The 20,737-nt window shown below is 51.3% G+C and overlaps 1 protein-coding gene across 3 annotated transcripts in view; it reads left to right on the top strand.

Moving 5' to 3' along the window:
- The window catches only part of HEG1 (heart development protein with EGF like domains 1), a 106,441-nt gene extending 87,189 nt beyond the window's left edge, over positions 1 to 19,252 (top strand). Inside the window, exons 12-13 of one of the 3 annotated variants that reach the window (XM_063932768.1) lie at positions 3,330 to 3,504; positions 16,846 to 17,083. In XM_063932768.1, the coding sequence (XP_063788838.1) occupies positions 3,330 to 3,504; positions 16,846 to 16,989 (319 nt within the window). In that variant the 3' untranslated portion in view covers positions 16,990 to 17,083. Of the gene's footprint in view, positions 1 to 3,329; positions 3,505 to 15,521; positions 15,629 to 16,845 lie in introns of those variants that run through there. The other 2 variants (XM_063932770.1, XM_063932769.1) reach the window with 2 other exon arrangements.
- The last annotated feature ends 1,485 nt before the right edge of the window (positions 19,253 to 20,737 follow it).

Below are 20,737 nucleotides of genomic sequence, written 5' to 3'. Positions count from 1 at the left end.
TCTACCCTATGGGGTGTTTCCCCGCGTGACCTATCCTCTGGCAGGAAAGGGTACGCTGCCAATAACCGTTGTAGAAATTATCAATTTCTTACCGGGGGAAGACCACTCTTCCTCACACACCTCATTTCATTTCTCAGATGCAGGAAAAACTACTAATAGTTTTCTCTCACCAAACACAATACCCTTTTATGTGGTACCTGGGGTATAATCATAAATGTGTAATACATTTTTCATTGCCTCAATCCTGTAACGGGTGGACCTATTTGGAGGGTACACCAGTCTCATCGATGTCGACACTGGAGTCAGTATCCGTGTCGACATCCGTGTCTGTTATTTGAGGTAGCGGGCGATTTCAAAGCCCCCCATGACATTTGAGACGCTGGAACAGGCACAAGCTGAGTAGCCGGCTGTTCCGTGTCGTCGACCTTTTATGTAAGGAGTTGACACTTTCACATAATCCTTCCATAAGTTCAACAACCCCGGTGTCGACCCCGCAGGGGGTGACAACATATTTACAGGCATTCGCTCCGCCTCCTCCTCATTATCCTCCACATACCTGTCGACACAGCCGTACCGACACACAGCACACACACAGGGAATGCTCTGATAGAGGACAGGACCCCACAAAGCCCTTTGGGGAGACAGAGGGGAGAGTATGCCAGCACACACCAGGGCGCTATATATCACAGGGATAGCACCTATAAAAAAGTGTTTTCCCTTATAGCTGCATATATTTGTATACTGCGCCTAAATTGTGCCCCCCCTCTCTTTTTAACCCTTTCTGTAGTGTATTAACTGCAGGGGAGAGCCAGGAAGCTTCCCTCCAACGGAACTGTGAGGGAAAATGGCGCCAGTGTGCTGAGGAGATAGGCTCCGCCCCCTTCTCGGCGGACTTTTCTCCCGCTTTTTTCTGGAATCTGGCAGGGGTTAATATACATCCATATAGCCCTGGGGGTTATATGTGATGTATTTTTGCCAGCCAAGGTGTTTATATTGCTGCTCAGGGCGCCCCCCCCCCCAGCGCCCTGCACCCATCAGTGACCGGAGTGTGTGGTGTGCATGAGGAGCAATGGCGCACAGCTGCAGTGCTGTGCGCTACCTTGGTGAAGACTGATGTCTTCTGCCGCCGATTTTCCGGACCTCTTCTTGCTTCTGGCTCTGTAAGGGGGCCGGCGGCGCGGCTCTGGGACCGGACTCCGAGGCTGGGCCTGTGTTCGGTCCCTCTGGAGCTAATGGTGTCCAGTTGCCTAAGAAGCCCAGGCTGGCTGCAAGCAGGCAGGTTCGCTTCTTCTCCCCTTAGTCCCTCGATGCAGTGAGCCTGTTGCCAGCAGGTCTCACTGAAAATAAAAAACCTAAAACTAACTTTTTCTAAGAAGCTCAGGAGAGCCCCCTAGATTGCACCCAGCTCGGTCGGGCACAAAAATCTAACTGAGGCTTGGAGGAGGGTCATAGGGGGAGGAGCCAGTGCACACCAGGTAGTCCTAAAGCTTTCTTTTTTGTGCCCAGTCTCCTGCGGAGCCGCTATTCCCCATGGTCCTTACGGAGTTCCCAGCATCCACTAGGACGTCAGAGAAAATAAATTGTGCATCTGTAGGAAACCTTGATGTTACTTCACTACACTCCCCCCTGGCTGGTACGCTCGGCCTATCCCCTCCGGCTGGTACGCTCGGCCTGTCCCCTCTGGCTGGTACGCTCGGCCTGTCCTCTCTGGCCGGTACGCTCGGCCTGTCCCCTCCAGACGGTACGCTCGGCCTGTCCCCTCCGGCTGGTACGCTCGGCCTGTCTCCTCCGGCTGGTACACTCGGCCTGTCCCCTCTGGCTGGTACGCTCGGCCTGTCCTCTCTGGCTGGCTGGTACGCTCGGCCTGTCCTCTCTGGCTGGCTGGTACGCTCGGCCTGTCCTCTCTGGCCGTTATGCTCGGCTTGTCCCCTCCAGACGGTACACTCGGCCTGTCCCCTCCGGCCGGTACGCTCGGCCTGTCCCCTCCGGCAGGTACGCTCGGCCTGTCCCCTCCGGCAGGTACGCTCGGCCTGTCCCCTCCGGCAGGTACGCTCGGCCTGTCCCTTCCGGCAGGTACGCTCGGCCTGTCCCCTCCGGCAGGTACGCTCGGCCTGTCCCCTCCGGCAGGTACGCTCGGCCTGTCCCCTCCGGAAGGTACGCTCGGCCTGTCCCCTCTGGCGGGTACGCTAAGCCTGTCCTCTCCAGCTGGTACGCTCCCCTCTGGCGAGTACGCTCGGCCTGTCCCCTCCAGACGGAACGCTCGGCCTGTCCCCTCTGGCTGGTACGCTCGGCCTGTCCTCTCCAGCCGGTATGCTCGGCCTGTCCCCTCTGGCTGGTACGCTCGGCCTGTCCCCTCTGGCTGGTACGCTCGGCCTGTCCTCTCCAGCCGGTACGCTCGGCCTGTCCCCTCTGGCTGGTACGCTCGGCCTGTCCTCTCCAGCCGGTATGCTCGGCCTGTCCCCTTCAGCTGGTACGCTCGGCCTGTCCTCTCCAGCCGGTATGCTCGGCCTGTCCCCTTCAGCTGGTACGCTCGGCCTGTCCCCTCCGGCTGGTACGCTCGGCCTGTCCCCTCCGGCTGGTACGCTCGGCCTGTCCCCTCCGGCTGGTACGCTCGGCCTGTCCCCTCCAGACGGTACGCACGGCCTGTCCCCTCCGGCTGGAAAGCTCGGCCTGTCCTCTCCGGCTGGTACGCTTGGCCTATCCCCTCTAGACGGTACGCTCGGCTTGTCCCCTCCAGAAGGTACGCTTGGCCTCTCCCCCCCCAGACGATATGCTCGTCCTGTCCCCTCCGGCTGGTATGCTCGGCCTGTCCCCTCTGGCCGGTACGCTCGGCCTGTCCCCTCTGGCCGGTACGCTCGGCCTGTCCCCTCTGGCCGGTACGCTCGGCCTGTCCCCTCTGGCCGGTACGCTCGGCCTGTCCCCTCTGGCCGGTACGCTCGGCCTGTCCCCTCTGGCCGGTACGCTCGGCCTGTCCCCTCTGGCCGGTACGCTCGGCCTGTCCCCTCTGGCCGGTACGCTCGGCCTGTCCCCTCTGGCCGGTACGCTCGGCCTGTCCCCTCCGGCTGGTACGCTCGGCCTGTCCCCTCCAGACGGTACGCTCGGCCTGTCCCCTCCGACTGGAAAGCTCGGCCTGTCCTCTCCGGCTGGTACGCTTGGCCTATCCCCTCTAGACGGTACGCTTGGCCTATCCCCTCTAGACGGTACGCTTGGCCTCTCCTTCCCCCAGACGATACGCTCGTCCTGTCCCCTCCGGCTGGTACGCTCGGCCTGTTCAGGCAGAAGATGGATGAGCTGACGCAATAGTAATTCCGCTTCTCCAAACTTTTCAGGAAGAACAAACACGACATCAGCAAACTTATCTTCAAGAGTGGAGATTTCCAAATGTCTCCTTACGCCGAGTACCCAAAAACCCAAAGGTCCTCAGAGTGGGGTCGAGAGACAATCGAGATGCAAGAGAACGGGAGCACCAAGAACCTGCTGCAGATGACGGACATTTACTACTCTGTGAGTGCTGACGTGCGCCAGGGATTACACGGGGGAGTAGTGGGAAATAATGAGCCTGGTATTAGTGAGGTGGAGATAACAGTCACAGATACAGATATCTTAGGTAAAGTTAGGAGACTTCCGTAGGAACACGTGGCAGTGAGCCTCTCAGAGCCTGACATGGCTGATTACAGAGAACAATAGCTTGTACACAGGGTCCCACTAATCTGGCAACCAAAGGGGGCACAATACACCAAAGTATTTAAAAGAATTTGTTTCTCTTAAACACAGATCTGATCTTTTACTAGGAATTGAAGGATTACTTATTCTGCTTAAAGGTGCAAATCTGCAGTAAATCCTCATCAGCCAACAAGGAATTTGCTCTCATCATCTAACTTGCACCTGACGGATAAAAATAAGAATTTACTCACCGGTAATTCTATTTCTCTTAGTCCGTAGTGGATGCTGGGTACTCCGTAAGGACCATGGGGTATAGACGGGCTCCGCAGGAGACTGGGCACTCTTAAAAGAAAGATTAGGTACTATATCTGGTGTGCACTGGCTCCTCCCTCTATGCCCCTCCTCCAGACCTCAGTTAGGGAAACTGTGCCCGGAAGAGCTGACATTACTAGGAAAGGATTTGGAATCCATGGTAAGACTCATACCAGCCACACCAATCACACCGTACAACTCGTGATAACCATACCCAGTTAACAGTATGAACAATAACTGAGCCTCTCTCAACAGATGGCTCATACAATAACCCTTTAGTTAAGCAATAACTATATACATGTATTGCAGAGAGTCCGCACTTGGGACGGGCTCCCAGCATCCACTACGGACTACGAGAAATAGAATTACCGGTGAGTAAATTCTTATTTTCTCTGACGTCCTAGTGGATGCTGGGTACTCCGTAAGGACCATGGGGATTATACCAAAGCTCCCAAACGGGCGGGAGAGTGCGGATGACTCTGCAGCACCGAATGAGCAAACTCAAGGTCCTCCTCAGCCAGGGTATCAAACTTGTAGAATTTTGCAAAAGTGTTTGAACCCGACCAAGTAGCAGCTCGGCAAAGTTGTAAAGCCGAGACCCCTCGAGCAGCCGCCCCAGAAGAGCCCACCTTCCTCGTGGAATGGGCTTTTACTAATTTAGGATGCGGCAGTCCAGCCGCAGAATGTGCAAGCTGAATCGTGCTACAGATCCAGCGAGCAATAGTCTGCTTTTAAGCAGGAGCACCCAGCTTGTTGGGTGCATGCAGGATAAATAGCGAGTCAGTTTTTCTGACTCTAGCCGTCCTGGAAACATAAAGTTTCAGGGCCCGGACTACGTCCAGCAACTTGGAATCCTCCAAGTCCTTAGTAGCCGCAGGCACCACAATAGGTTGGTTCAAATGAACGATGATACCACCTTAGGGAGAAATTGGGGACGAGTCCTCCATTCTGCCCTTTCCATATGGAAGATCAGATATGGGCTTTTACATGACAAAGCCGCCAATTCTGACACACGCCTAGTCCAAGCTAAGGCCAAAAGCATGACCACTTTCCACGTGAGATATTTTAGCTCCACGGTCTTAAGTGGCTTAAACCAGTGGGATTTTAGGAATCCAACACACGTTAAGATCCCAAGGTGCCACTGGAGGCACAAAAGGGGCTGAATATGCAGCACCCCTGTAACAACGTCCGAACTTCAGGCAGTGAAGCCAGTTCTTTTTGAGAGAAAAAAGGGATAGGGCCGAAATCTTGGCCTTTATGGATCCTAATTGTAGGCCCATAGTCACTCCTGACTGTAGGAAGTGCAGGAATCGACCCCCCTGGAATTCCTCTGTAGGGTCTTCCCGGCCTCACACCAAGCAACATATTTTCGCCATATACAGTGAAAAAGTCTTGCTGTCACGTCTTTCCTAGCCTTTATCAGCGTAGGCATAACTGCATCCGGAATGCCCTTTTCCGCTAGGATCCGGCGTTCAGCCGCCATGCCGTCCAACGCAGCCGCGGTAAGTCTTGGATCAGACAGGGTCCCTGTTGCAACATGTCCTGACTGAGAGGCAGAGGCCATGGGTCCTCTGAGAGCATTTCTTGCAGTTCCGGGTACCGAGTCCTTCTTGGCCAATCCGGAGCAAAGAATATTGGGGGTCATTCCGAGTTGTTCGCTCGGTAAAAATCTTCGCATCGCAGCGATTTTCCGCTGAATGCGCATGCGCAATGTCCGCACTGCGACTGCGCCAAGTAAATTTGCTATGCAGTTAGGAATTTTACTCACGGCTTTTTCATCGTTCTGGCGATCGTAATGTGATTGACAGGAAATGGGTGTTACTGGGCGGAAACAGGCCGTTTTATGGGCGTGTGGGAAAAAACGCTACAGTTTCCGGAAAAAACGCAGGAGTGGCTGGAGAAATGGGGGAGTTACTGGGCGAACGCTGGGTGTGTTTGTGACGTCAAACCAGGAACGACAAGCACTGAACTGATCGCAGATGCCGAGTAAGTCTGGAGCTACTCAGAAACTGCTACGAGGTGTGTAATCGCAATATTGCGAATACATCGTTCGCAATTTTAAGATGCTAAGATTCACTCCCAGTAGGCGGCGGCTTAGCATGAGCAAATCTGCTAAAATTCACTTGCGAGCGAACAACTCGGAATGACCCCCATTGTTCACACTCCTCCGTTTATTACAATTCTCAGCCCTTGGGTCTGAGAGGAAGAGGAGGGAATATATAGACCGACTGGAACACCCACGGTGTTACTAGTGCGACCACAGCTATCGCCTGAGAGTCCCTTGACCCAGCGTAAAACCTTTTTTATCTTTTTATTGAGGTGGGACGCCATGTAGTCCACCTGAGGCAGTTTCCATCAATTTGCAAAACTGCGTGAAGACTTCCTGATGAAGTCACCACTTTCCCGGGTGGAGGTCGTGTCCACTCCCGGAATGAACACTGCTGACAGTGCGCTTACTTGATTCTCCGCCCAGCAAAGAATTCTGGTGGCTTCTACCCTCGCCACCCTGCTCCTTGTGCCGCCCTCGCGGGTTACATGAGCCCCTGCGGTCTGACTGGATCAGAACCGGTTGGTCGCGAAGCAGGAACTCCGCTTGACTTAGGGCGTTGTATATGGCCCTTAGTTCCAGGATATTGATGTGAAGGCAAGTCTGTTGGCTTGACCACAAACCTTGGAATTTACTTCCCTGTGTAACTGCCCCCCACCCTCGGAGGCTTGCATCCGTGGTCACCAGGACCCAGTCCTGAATGCCGAATCTGCGGCCCTCGAGAAGGTGAGCACTCCGCAGCCACCACAGGAGAGACACCCTGGCCCTGGGGGATAGGGTGATTAACCGATGCATCTGAAGATGTGATCCGGACCACTTGTCCAGTAAGTTCCATTGTCCTTGCATGGAACCAGCCGAAGGGGATGGCCTCGTATGATGCCATCATCCTTCCCAGGACTCGAGTGCAGTGATGCACTGACACCTGTTTTGGTTTTCAATGGATTCCTGACCAGTGTCATGAGCTCCTGAGCTCTCTCTATCGGGAGATAAACCCTCTTCTGGTCTGTGTCTAGGATCATGCCTAGGCGAGGCAGATGAGCTGTAGGAACCAACTGCGACATCGGAATATATAGAATCCAGTCGTGTTGCCGTTTCACTTCCAGAGAAGGTGATACGCTGTCCAGCAACTGCTCTCTTGATCTCGCTTTTATGAGGAGATCATCCAAGTATGTGATAATAGTGACACCTTGCTTCCGCAGGAGCACCATCATATCCGCCATTACCTTGGTGAAATTGGTAATGACAATCCCGTACCGCAATTCTGAGGTACGCCTGATGAGGTGGATAAATCGGGACACGAAGGTATGCATCCCTTATGTCCCGATTCATTTCAGGTTTGCAATGACCGCTCTTAGCGATTCCATCTTGAACCTGAACCTTTTCAGGTATATGTTCAGGGATTTTAATACAATATGGGTTTAACCGAACCGTCTGGTTTCGGGATTATAACATGGTCGAATAATAACACCCTCTTGTTGAAGGAGGGGACCCTTGACCACCACCTGTTGAAGATACAATTTACGAATTGCAGTTAACACTGGCTCCCTCTCTTGGGGAGAAGCCCGCCGGGTCCTCGGTGAGGGGGCATCTTCTCACAGTCCAGCCTGTATCCCTGCGATACAATTTCTATTGCCCAGGGATCTAACAGGGAGTGAACCCACTTGTGGCTGAACTTACGAAGGCGTGTCCCCACCGGGCCTAGCTCCGCCTGTGGAGCCCCAGCGACATGCGGTGGATTTTTGTAGAGGCCGGGGAGGACTTCTGTTCCTGGGGACTAGCTGCGTTGTACAGCTTCTTTCCTCTGCCCCCGGCTCTGACAAGAAAGGACGCACCTCAGACTTTCTTGTTTCTTTATTCGAAAAGCTGCATTTAATAATGTCGTGCTTTCCTAGGCTGTGCAGGAATATAAGGCAAAATATCAGAATTACCAGCTATAGCTGTGGAGACCAGGTCCGAGAACCCTTCTCCACACAATCCTCAGCCTTCCATATGCCTCTTAAGTCGGCATCATCTGTCCAATGTATATTCTACAGGACACGTCAAGCAGAAATCGACATAGCTTTTGTCTCTAGGACCCAGTATACTCATGTCCCTTTAGGCATGCTTTATAATTATATATCTATCACTTAAGACAGCATCTTAAAATATTTATATGCATACTAGGGTCTCAATCTCTGCTGATAAGGTACCTGTCCACGCTGCCACAGCGCTATAAACCCATGCCGACACAATCGCCGGTCTGGGTAGTATACTAGAATGTGCACACTATCTGCAGGATCCCTGAGAATAGCTAGTGCAAACAGGACACCCAAGGGGAAGATTCTCAACACATCCTGGCCCTAGTGTGGAAAGGATACAGCCTGAGAATTCTCTTGTGGGAAGCTGCCGTCTCTTGTCTGGAGATTCCCGCTCTTTTTCCTCATGAGAGGAGGGAAATTTACCTCAGCATTCTTCCCCTTAACATGTGTACTCTCGTGTCAGGGACAGATGAGTCATCAGTGATATGCAAATCATCTTTTATTCCAATAATCATATATTGAATATCTTTTAGCCCTCTTGGCTGTAACTTTGCATTATCGTAGTCGACAGTGGAGTTAAACTCCGTGTCGATACTTTGTTATTTTGGATAGTGAACATAGAGAGACTCTGAAGGACTCTGTGACATAGGGACAGACCAGGGTAGATTTCCTTTCTGTTCCCTAACCTTTTGTGCAATAATTTTACCTCAGCACTTACACATATCCAAACAGGTGTCGGCGTTGTCGACGGAGACACCCTCCCACACACATATCCGCTCTATCACCTCCTTAGAGGAGCCTTTTACCTCAGACATGTCGACACATGCGTACCGACACACCACACACACAGGGGATGCTCTATTTGAAGACAGTTCCCCCACAAGGCCCTTTGGAGAGACAGAGAGAGAGTATGCCAGCACACACCACAGCGCTATATAATACAGGGATGTACACTATACTGAGTGATTTTTCCCCTATAGCAGCTTATATACACAGTTTTGCGCCTAAATTTATGTGCCCCCCCTCTCTTTTTTACCCTTTGTGTACCAGGATACTGCAGGGGAGAGCCTGGGGAGCTTCCTTCCAGCTGAGCTGTGAAGAGAAAATGGCGCCGGTGTGCTGAGGAAGAAGGCCCGGCCCCCTCAGCGGCGGGCTTCTGTCCTTTTATGTACTTTAATGGCGGGGGTTAATGCACATATACAGTTTATCAGACTGTATTATGTGCTTTTCGCCAAGTAAGGTAATCTAATTGCTGCCCAGGGCGCCCCCCCAGCGCCCTGCACCCATCAGTGACCAGAGTGTGTGGTGTGCTAAGGGAGCAATGGCGCACAGCTGCAGTGCTGTGCGCTACCTTAATGAAGACCGGAGTCTTCAGCCGCCGATTTTCAACTTCTCTTCGTTCTTCTGGCTCTGCAAGGGGGACGGCGGCGCGGCTCCGGGACCGGACGACCGAGGACTGGGCCTGTGTTCGATCCCTCTGGAGCTAATGGTGTCCAGTAGCCTTAGAAGCCCAAGCTAGCTGCAAGCAGGTAGGTTCGCTTCTCTCCCCTCAGTCCCACGTAGCAGTGAGTCTGTTGCCAGCAGATCTCACTGAAAATAAAAAACCTAACAAATACTTTCTTTTCTAGGAAGCTCAGGAGAGCCCCTAGGGTGCATCCAGCTCTGGCCGGGCACAGATACTAACTGAGGTCTGGAGGAGGGGCATAGAGGGAGGAGCCAGTGCACACCAGATATAGTACCTAATCTTTCTTTTAAGAGTGCCCAGTCTCCTGCGGAGCCTGTCTATACCCCATGGTCCTTACGGAGTACCCAGCATCCACTAGGACGTCAGAGAAAGCTAATTTCTGATTGGTTGCTGCTGATTAACACTTACAATACGCCCGATTTCTAGACCCACAATCTACATGCAAAGCCGCACCTCTGCAGGACACCTGGGACTTATTCCAGGTCGGTAGAGACTGGTCCCCTTTGGGGGTACAGCTAATCCGCTATCCCATGTCAGGCATTACTAGCAGATACCTTCCAAAATCCCATTCCAGGCATTACTAGCCAATACCTTCCGCTATCCCATGTCAGTCATATCTATTAATAGTAGATACCTACCACTATACCATGTAAGGCATTCCTAGCCTATACCTGCCGCTATCCCATGTCAGGCATTACTAGTAGATACCTACCACTACCCATGTCAGGCATTACAAGCAGATACCTGCCGCTATCCCATGTCAGGGATTACTAGCAGATACCTGCCACTATCCCATATCAGGGATTACTAGCACTTAGTTGCCACTATCCCATGTCAGGCATTACTAGCAGATACCTGCCTCTATGGTTGGTTCTAAATCGGAGTGGGAGAAGGGACCTTCTGACTTCACTAGGGGAGGAGACACGTCACCAGGGGGAGGAGCTACGGCCGAACAGGGTACCCGAAAAGTACCCTCGCGGGCTCGCTCCGCTTCGCTCGCCACCTAATTACTACAGGTAATAGTTGTTGGTGTTGATAGTAGAGGACCTATCCCGCTGGCCTAGCTCCTCCCCCTTGTGACGTGCCTCCTCCCCCTGACGTAAAAGGTCCCTTAGGCCACTTGAATCTAGCATCAACCCTGCCTCTATCCCAGGTCAGGCATTACTAGCAGATACCAGCTAGTGCCACTATCCCAGGTCAGGCATTACTAGACAATACTTGCTGCTATCCCAGGTCAGGCATTACTAGACAATACTTGCTGCTATCCCAGGTCAGGTATTACTAGCAGATAAACTAGGCCTGTAATAGTAATTGCAGCTTTACTCATTGTATTAGTAATAAGAACAACAGAGCTTCCGATGACTTCTGAAAGTCTGATCTATGAAAACAAATTGTTTACAAAAATAAGAATTTACTTACCGATAATTCTATTTCTCGTAGTCCGTAGTGGATGCTGGGAACTCCGTAAGGACCATGGGGAATAGCGGCTCCGCAGGAGACTGGGCACAAAAGTAAAGCTTTAGGACTACCTGGTGTGCACTGGCTCCTCCCCCTATGACCCTCCTCCAAGCCTCAGTTAGGATACTGTGCCCGGACGAGCGTACACAATAAGGAAGGATTTTGAATCCCGGGTAAGACTCATACCAGCCACACCAATCACACCGTACAACCTGTGATCTGAACCCAGTTAACAGCATGATAACAGAGGAGCCTCTGAAAAGATGGCTCACAACAATAATAACCCGATTTTTGTAACAATAACTATGTACAAGTATTGCAGACAATCCGCACTTGGGATGGGCGCCCAGCATCCACTACGGACTACGAGAAATAGAATTATCGGTAAGTAAATTCTTATTTTCTCTGACGTCCTAGTGGATGCTGGGAACTCCGTAAGGACCATGGGGATTATACCAAAGCTCCCAAACGGGCGGGAGAGTGCGGATGACTCTGCAGCACCGAATGAGAGAACTCCAGGTCCTCCTCAGCCAGGGTATCAAATTTGTAGAATTTAGCAAACGTGTTTGCCCCTGACCAAGTAGCTGCTCGGCAAAGTTGTAAAGCCGAGACCCCTCGGGCAGCCGCCCAAGATGAGCCCACCTTCCTTGTGGAATGGGCTTTTACAGATTTTGGCTGTGGCAGGCCTGCCACAGAATGTGCAAGCTGAATTGTACTACAAATCCAACGAGCAATAGTCTGCTTAGAAGCAGGAGCACCCAGCTTGTTGGGTGCATACAGGATAAACAGCGAGTCAGATTTTCTGACTCCAGCCGTCCTGGAAACATATATTTTCAGGGCCCTGACTACGTCCAGCAACTTGGAGTCCTCCAAGTCCCTAGTAGCCGCAGGTACCACAATAGGCTGGTTCAAGTGAAACGCTGAAACCACCTTAGGGAGAAATTGAGGACGAGTCCTCAATTCTGTCCTGTCCGTATGAAAAATTAGGTAAGGGCTTTTATAGGATAAAGCCGCCAATTCTGAGACACGCCTGGCTGAAGCCAGGGCCAACAGCATTACCACTTTCCATGTGAGATATTTTAAGTCCACAGTGGTGAGTGGTTCAAACCAATGTGATTTTAGGAACCCCAAAACTACATTGAGATCCCAAGGTGCCACTGGAGGCACAAAAGGAGGCTGTATATGCAGTACCCCCTTGACAAACGTCTGAACTTCAGGAACTGAAGCCAGTTCTTTCTGGAAGAAAATCGACAGGGACGAAATTTGAACCTCAATGGACCCTAATTTTAGGCCCATAGACAGTCCTGTTTGCAGGAAATGCAGGAAACGACCCTCTCTTGAAGTTCCGGGTACCAAGTCCTTCTTGGCCAATCCGGAGCCACGAGTATAGTCCTTACTCCTCTCCTTCTTATGATTCTCAGTACCTTGGGAATGAGAGGCAGAGGAGGGAACACATACACTGACTGGTACACCCACGGTGTTACCAGAGCGTCCACAGCTATTGCCTGAGGGTCCCTTGACCTGGCGCAATACCTGTCTAGTTTTTTGTTGAGGCGGGACGCCATCATGTCCACCTTTGGTTTTTCCCAACGGTTCACAATCATGTGGAAGACTTCTGGGTGAAGTCCCCACTCTCCCGGGTGGAGGTCGTGTCTGCTGAGGAAGTCTGCTTCCCAGTTGTCCACTCCCGGAATGAACACTGCTGACAGTGCTATCACATGAGTTTCCGCCCAGCGAAGAATCCTTGCAACTTCTGCCATTGCCCTCCTGCTTCTTGTGCCGCCCTGTCTGTTTACGTGGGCGACTGCCGTGATGTTGTCTGACTGGATCAGCACCGGCTGACCTTGAAGCAGAGGTCTTGCTAGGCTTAGAGCATTATAGATGGCCCTTAGCTCCAGGATATTTATGTGAAGTGATGTCTCCAGGCTTGACCACAAGCCCTGGAAATTTCTTCCCTGTGTGACTGCTCCCCAGCCTCTCAGGCTGGCATCCGTGGTCACCAGGACCCAGTCCTGAATGCCGAATCTGCGGCCCTCTAGAAGATGAGCACTCTGCAACCACCACAGGAGAGACACCCTTGTCCTTGGTGACAAGATTATCCGCTGATGCATCTGAAGATGCGACCCGGACCATTTGTCTAGCAGATCCCACTGGAAGGTTCTTGCGTGGAATCTGACGAATGGGATTGCTTCGTAAGAAGCCACCATCTTTCCCAGGACCCTTGTGCATTGATGCACTGAGACTTGGCCTGGTTTTAGGAGATTTCTGACTAGTTCGGATAACTCCCTGGCTTTCTCCTCCGGGAGAAACACCTTTTTCTGGACTGTGTCCAGGATCATCCCTAGGAATAGAAGTCGTGTCGTCGGGATCAGCTGCGATTTTGGAATGTTGAGAATCCAACCGTGCTGGCGCAGCACTATCTGAGATAGTGCTACTCCGACTTCCAACTGTTCCCTGGATCTTGCCCTTATCAGGAGATCGTCCAAGTAAGGGATAACTAAAACTCCCTTCCTTCGAAGGAGTATCATCATTTCGGCCATTACCTTGGTAAAGACCCGGGGTGCCGTGGACAATCCAAACGGCAGCGTCTGAAACTGATAGTGACAGTTCTGTACCACAAACCTGAGGTACCCTTGGTGAGAAGGGTAAATTGGGACATGTAGGTAAGCATCTTTGATGTCCAGAGACACCATATAGTCCCCTTCTTCCAGGTTTGCAATCACTGCCCTGAGTGACTCCATCTTGAATTTGAACCTTTGTATGTAAGTGTTCAAGGATTTTAGGTTTAAAATTGGTCTCACCGAGCCGTCCGGCTTCGGTACCACAAATAGTGTGGAATAGTACCCCTTTCCCTGTTGTAGGAGGGGTACCTTGATTATCACCTGCTGGGAATATAGATTGTGAATGGCTTCCAATACTGCCTCCCTGTCTGAGGGAGACGTCGGTAAAGCAGACTTTAGAAAACGGCGAGGGGGAGACGTCTCGAATTCCAATTTGTACCCCTGAGATACCACCTGAAGGATCCAGGGGTCCACTTGCGAGTGGGCCCACTGCGCACTGAACTTCTTGAGACGGGCCCCCACCGTGCCTGAGTCCGCTTGTAAAGCCCCAGCGTCATGCTGAGGACTTTGCGGAGGCGGGAGAGGGCTTTTGTTCCTGGGAACTGGCTGTTTGTTGCAGCCTTTTTCCTCTCCCTCTGCCACGGGGCAGAAATTAGGCGCCTTTTGCCCGCTTGCCCTTATGGGGTCGAAAGGACTGCGCCTGATAATACGGCGTCTTCTTAGGTTGAGAAGCTACCTGGGGTAAAAATGTGGATTTTCCAGCAGTTGCCGTGGCTACCAGGTCTGATAGACCTACCCCAAATAACTCCTCCCCCTTATAAGGCAATACTTCCATGTGCCTTTTGGAATCCGCATCACCTGACCACTGCCGCGTCCATAAACCTCTTCTTGCAGAAATGGACAGCGCGCTAACTCTTGATGCCAGTCGGCAAATATCCCTCTGTGCATCACGCATATATAGAAATGCATCCTTCAAATGCTCTATAGTCAGTAATATACTGTCCCTATCTAGGGTATCAATATTTTCAGTCAGGGAATCCGACCACGCCAGGCCCGCACTGCACATCCAGGCTGAGGCGATTGCTGGTCGCAGTATAACACCCGTGTGAGTGTATATACATTTTAGGATATTCTCCAGCTTTCTATCGGCAGGTTCCTTTAGGGCGGCCGTATCAGGAGAGGGTAGTGCTACCTGTTTAGACAAGCGTGTGAGCGCTTTATCCACCCTAGGGGGTGTTTCCCAACGTGCCCTATCCTCTGGCGGGAAAGGGTACGATGCCAATAACCTTTTAGGAACTATCAGTTTTTTATCGGGGGAAACCCACGCCTCATCACACACTTCATTTAATTCCTCGGATACAGGAAAAACTACAGGCAGTTTTTTCTCACCAAACATAATACCCTTTTTAGTGGTACTTGTATTATCAGAGATATGCAATACATTTTTCATTGCTTCAATCATGTAACGTGTGGCCCTAGTGGAAGTCACGTTTGTCTCCTCATCATCGACACTGGAGTCAGTATCCGTGTCTGTGTCTACCATTTGAGGTAACGGGCGTTTTAAAGCCCCTGATGGCGTTTGAGACCCCTGGACAGGCACAAGCTGAGTAGTCGGCTGTCTCATGTCGTCAACTGTCTGTCGTAAAGAGCTGACACTGTCACGCAATTCCTTCCATAAGCTCATCCACTCAGGTGTCGACTCCCTAGGGGGTGACAACTCTATAATAGGCAATTGCTCCGCCTCCATCTCATTTTCCTCCTCAAACATGTCGACACAATCGTACCGACACACCGCACACACACAGGGAATGCTCTGATAGAGGACAGGACCCCACTAGCCCTTTGGGGAGACAGAGGGAGAGTATGCCAGCACACACCAGAGCGCTATATATAGACAGGAATACCACTATAAAATGTGCTTTTCCCTTTATAGCTGCTGTTAGTATTAAAACTGCGCCAAATTAGTGCCCCCCTCTCTTTTTTACCCTTTTCTGTAGTGCAGGACTGCAGGGGAGAGTCAGGGAGACGTCCTTCCAGCGGAGCTGTGATGGAAAATGGCGCCCGTGTGCTGAGGAGATAGGTTCCGCCCCCTTCTCGGCAGCCTTTTCTCCCGCTTTTTGGTGAGTTCTGGCAGGGGTTAAAATACATCCATATAGCCCTGGGGGTTATATGTGGTGTATTTATGCCAGCCAAGGTGTTTACATTGCTGCTCAGGGCGCCCCCCCCTAGCGCCCTGCACCCTCAGTGACCGAAGTGTGAAGTGTGCCTGAGTAACAATGGCGCACAGCTGCAGTGCTGTGCGCTACCTTGTTGAAGACTGATGTCTTCTGCCGCTGATTTTTCCGGACCTCTTCTTGCTTCTGGCTCTGTAAGGGGGCCGGCGACGCGGCTCTGGGACCGAGCTCCGAGGCTGGGCCTGTGTTCGGTCCCTCTGGAGCTAATGGTGTCCAGTAGCCTAAGAAGTCCAAGCTGGCTGCAAGCAGGCAGGTTCGCTTCTTCTCCCCTTAGTCCCTCGATGCAGTGAGCCTGTTGCCAGCAGGTCTCACTGAAAATAAAAAACCTAAAACTAAACTTTCACTAAGAAGCTCAGGAGAGCCCCTAGTGTGCACCCTTCTCGGCCGGGCACAAAAATCTAACTGAGGCTTGGAGGAGGGTCATAGGGGGAGGAGCCAGTGCACACCAGGTAGTCCTAAAGCTTTACTTTTGTGCCCAGTCTCCTGCGGAGCCGCTATTCCCCATGGTCCTTACGGAGTTCCCAGCATCCACTAGGACGTCAGAGAAATATATTTTAAAATATATATATATACCCATTAAAAGATAGCACTCAGGGACAAATGTGCCAGCAGCTACTATATAACCTTCCCCCTATAATAATACGCGATAGATGCACATGGCCTGGGACGCAGGCAGCACTGTCTGTTGGCGGCCAGCCATCTGCGAGTTTATGCAAATGATGTTACAAAGTCCTTCCCTGGTGCACATCCGTGAGTCCCGGTGTGTCAGGGCTGGGTGTGGTACAATACAGCTACAGTGTCTAGGAAGACAGTCAATAGGGTGACGACATAAGGTCAACATGCAGCAGGCTGAAAGATAAAAACGTTGACAGCTATAAAAGGTCGACATCTGTCGGCCTTGCGTACCTGTCGACCTCTTGCGGAATCGGCCCCACAGCCGTAACCTGAGCACCGGGTGTCTGTAGGTACTGTAACTAGAACAGGGCGTGTCTAGGAAAACCTACCCTGACCCCTCCAGAGGTCACGGTGTCTGCTGCCGGGCGACTCCTAATCTCTGATTATGATTTCATTGTTTTACCTCTTACAGCCCGGATTGCGGAACTCGGAGATTGAGAGGAACGGACTCTATCCTTACACGGGCCTGCCAGGATCCCGTCACTCCTGCATTTATCCCGGACAGTACAACCCCTCATTTATTAACGAGGAGAACAGAAGAAGGGACTATTTTTAGCACACAACCTAGACTAGAGCGCAAGCTGCACCGGAGTCGCCCCAATAACGGCAGTCACCCCCGAAACCTAAGAACCTTCACCTGATACGTGAGAAGTACTCAGCAGCGATGCAACGTTTCCCTACCGCAAAGATGGATCCCCAGAACCGTGTGTTGTCTGGTTATTATCCCATCTGCTAGGCCTGGGGCAGCGGGGGGGTGTAAATAACAGGCTGGGCGGCTGTCGCAGTAATCGCCCCGGATAGTGCCGGACGCTCCAGTTGGTTTTTAGTAACGTTATTTTTCATGTGTGTTTCCTGTTAAGTGGGACAGTTTAGCATGTGTCATGTAGCTAGCGTGTGTTATCATGGAGCAGGCCTTGCCTCAGCTTTCAGTGATAGCACGGACTTGTCACATGCCGTGATCGGTTATTTACAGCAATCATTGATTAGCCTGCGGGGGAAGGATGCGAGCCAGGCTGCCGGGACTCAGCCGTGGACGCTCGGAGAGAAGTGGTGCGGCCCGTGGTAGCTGGCACAGCTCGCGCTCTTATTCTCTAACGTGTCAGAAGAAAACTAGTAATGGCCGCTGTGCGTTACAGCCTGGTTCCTGTGTCCACCGTTCCACAGGCGACCACTAGTGTTTGTATCACACTCAGATGACGCATTATTAAGGTGCAATTATTTGTCCACGGATGCAGCCACGCAAAGTTCTGGGTCCTGGTGGACTGTATATGGGAGGAGCCCAGATTCATTGGGTGCTCCCCTCCTCTGTGTTCATCCACGCCGGGATAACGGTATCTGGAACTATGGGTCGACACCCATTAGTCGACAGTGGATAGGTCGGCACTAGAAATAGCTCGACACGGCCATTAGGTCATACATTAGATCATACTTTACGATCCACGTGGACTACGATTGGGAACGGTAAACTGTGCCGAGAGCAGCGGTAACGGAGTCATGCAAGGGGACGCGGCGCACTATTTGGGGTTCCCGGTCACTTGACGGAAAAAACGACACCAAAAAAACATTAAAAACTCACGTAAACCTTTTTTCATGTCGACCTAATGGTCGTGTCGACCTATTTCTAGTGTCGACCTAGCCACTGTAGACAAATGGGTGTCGTCCCTGAGTCCCATAGCCCAGGATAACACATGTGAGCCCATTGTTACTGCAAAATGTATTATTTATTAGGTGCCACTAAGTGTATGCAGCACTGTACGTGGGCCGGTCATAAAGTACAACATTCCATTATATTTGGGGTAAAGGGCAAACTGAACCCTGAAAGAGGTGGATAAGTAGCAATGAAACATAAAACACAGACTCAGAGGCGGGGAGGAGATATCCAATAATTGTGTACAGTGATCATATGGCTTTCCGGGGGATTATAATATACTCTGCGCTATAATAGGACATCATTCATTTTTGTGCGCAAATGCAAGTGCGATTCTCTAGGCTATGGAGCTGATAGTGTCAGCAAGTGAAAAAAGACGGCCACCGGCACTTTCACAAACTCATTCACAATTGCGCACACATTTGCACATTATTCGCAAAAAAATAGGAACATCGAGGTTAAGGGCTGGCCTATGGCTATGCAGGCTGGACACCGCAGTAGCGACGCAGGCGCAATGTTTTGCCCATACGAGCTCGCAGCTGGCGGCAGATACAGCCCCCGAAAACGGCCACGCTTGCGTTTTCCCAACCACTCCCCATTATCTCCAAACAGTCACTTCCTGTCAATCACTTCTCCATGAAATCCTCATTGTCGCATGCGCATTGCGATCACATTACATGTGCAGTCTGCCGATAATCGCCCCCCCACCCCTCCCGGAGTCTGTGTAACCGATGTTACAATGTCCCTTCTCTTGCAGACACAGACTGTAAACTAGATGCTTATTCGGCAGAAGCTCTCACCCACAGAATCGCCGCCACTGATTACATTCCACGTATTTATACCGTATATATTTATCTTATTGTCACAGCAACGTAGCATCTCTGCACTTTCTCTCTGCTTCCAGTTTTCCTGCGCCAATTGTAAAATGACGGGGCAGTGTGGCGATCCTGCGCTGTCGGGACACGGTCGGACGACCTCCGTATCCGCATCTGTGATCAGTTAGTAACACTGTATTAGCCCCATCCAGCGCCGCCGGCCGCGGTGGGGGGCCACAATCTGTATGAAGTGTCAGTTTTTAGAAATTGGATTATTTTTATACTGTGTCGTGTAATTAATCCTGACGTTCTAGTCAGTGTCATAATTAATATTAATAAAGACGGATGTGATTATTTCCTGCTTCTGGTCTGTTCATTGAAAATAGAACTTTGCTGCTTATTATTCATACTCTTGCTACCGTGTTAGTAAATCTGCCCCAGTCTGCATGTGGCTTCATTCCTCACGTACGCGCTACTGCCAGTGGGCAGAATTTAGTTTTCCTTCGGCCTTATAGTCTGTCATCCAAATTATTACTGTCAATTAATTCTCAGAAAAATATGTACAGCGGAGCGAAGGGTAGTGCAAGCAACATTCATTGGGGGCAATTCAATAAGCCACCCAGAGCTATTCAATTAGCCGCACTGCGTACAGCTCATAAGTCAGGAGATGCTGTTTAGACGCGCTGAACAACATTCTCAAACTTAAGTGCTGGACACAAAACTGACTGCGCGGGGGCGACAAGATGACAACTGACATCGCGGCACTAGTTTTTTCGGATTTCTGGTCGCACCTCAGGAGTGTCCAAGTAGATATCCACGGCTAGTGCGTTTCATTGAATTGGGATGAGGCTGGGATGAGCACAGGAGACAGAGATTTACTAATTTGCAAGGGTATAAGATCAAGAGGAGAGGTAGTAGAGTAGCAGGATGAGAAGAGTGCAGATCATTTGTGGGATCAAATGAAGAGAAAGTGTCAGAGGAAGGGAATTGAGTTGGTCACTGGCTGTGGAAGAAAAAAGACAAAATGTCCAACGCGTTCAACCTGTATTATAAAATTTCTCATACGTCCTAGAGGATGCTGGGGATGCTTCAAGAACCATGGGGTATAGACGGGATCCGCAGGAGACATGGGCACACTATAAGACTTTGAATGGGTGTGAACTGGCTCCTCCCTCTATGCCCCTCCTCCAGACCCCAGTTAGATTCTGTGCCCAGTGAGACTGGATGCACACTGAGGAGCTCTCCAGAGTTTCTCAGGAAAAGACTTTATTAGGTTTTTTATTTTCAGGGAGACCTGCTGGCTACAGGCTCCCTGCATCGTGGGAGTGAGGGGAGAGAAGCAGACCTACTTCTTCTGAGTTCAAGGGCCCTGCTTCTTAGGCTACAGGACACCATTAGCTCCAGAGGGTTCGATCACTTGGTGCGCCTAGCTGCTTGTTCCCGGATTCGCGCCGTCAACCCCCTCACAGAAGCCAGAAGATTGAAGGCGGGTGAGTATGAGAAGATCAGAAGACTTCAGTGACGGCAGAAGACAGCGTTTGAGGTACCACACAGATCACGGCACTGCAGGGCGCAGGGGGGGCGCCCTGAGCAGCATGTGGGACCTCAAACAGCACTGGCATAGGATATAACAGTGCCCAGGCACTAGTTAAGGGACCCCCGCCAGTATAAAGATTTTTTGAGCGGGACTGAAGCGCGCCATGTAGTAGGCGGAGCTTAGCCCACACAGCTCTGACCAGCGCCATTTATCTCTTCACAGAAGGTTGCAGAGACGCTGGCCCTGACCTCCACACTGCTGTGCAAGTAACAGGGTGCAAAACGGGGGGGGGGCACTAGTGATT

The sequence above is a fragment of the Pseudophryne corroboree genome, chromosome 7, assembly GCF_028390025.1.
Source record: "Pseudophryne corroboree isolate aPseCor3 chromosome 7, aPseCor3.hap2, whole genome shotgun sequence".
NCBI lineage: Eukaryota > Metazoa > Chordata > Amphibia > Anura > Myobatrachidae > Pseudophryne > Pseudophryne corroboree.
The sequence above is the reverse complement of the archived record's forward strand: the minus strand, read 5'-3'. Positions and strand labels throughout refer to the sequence as shown.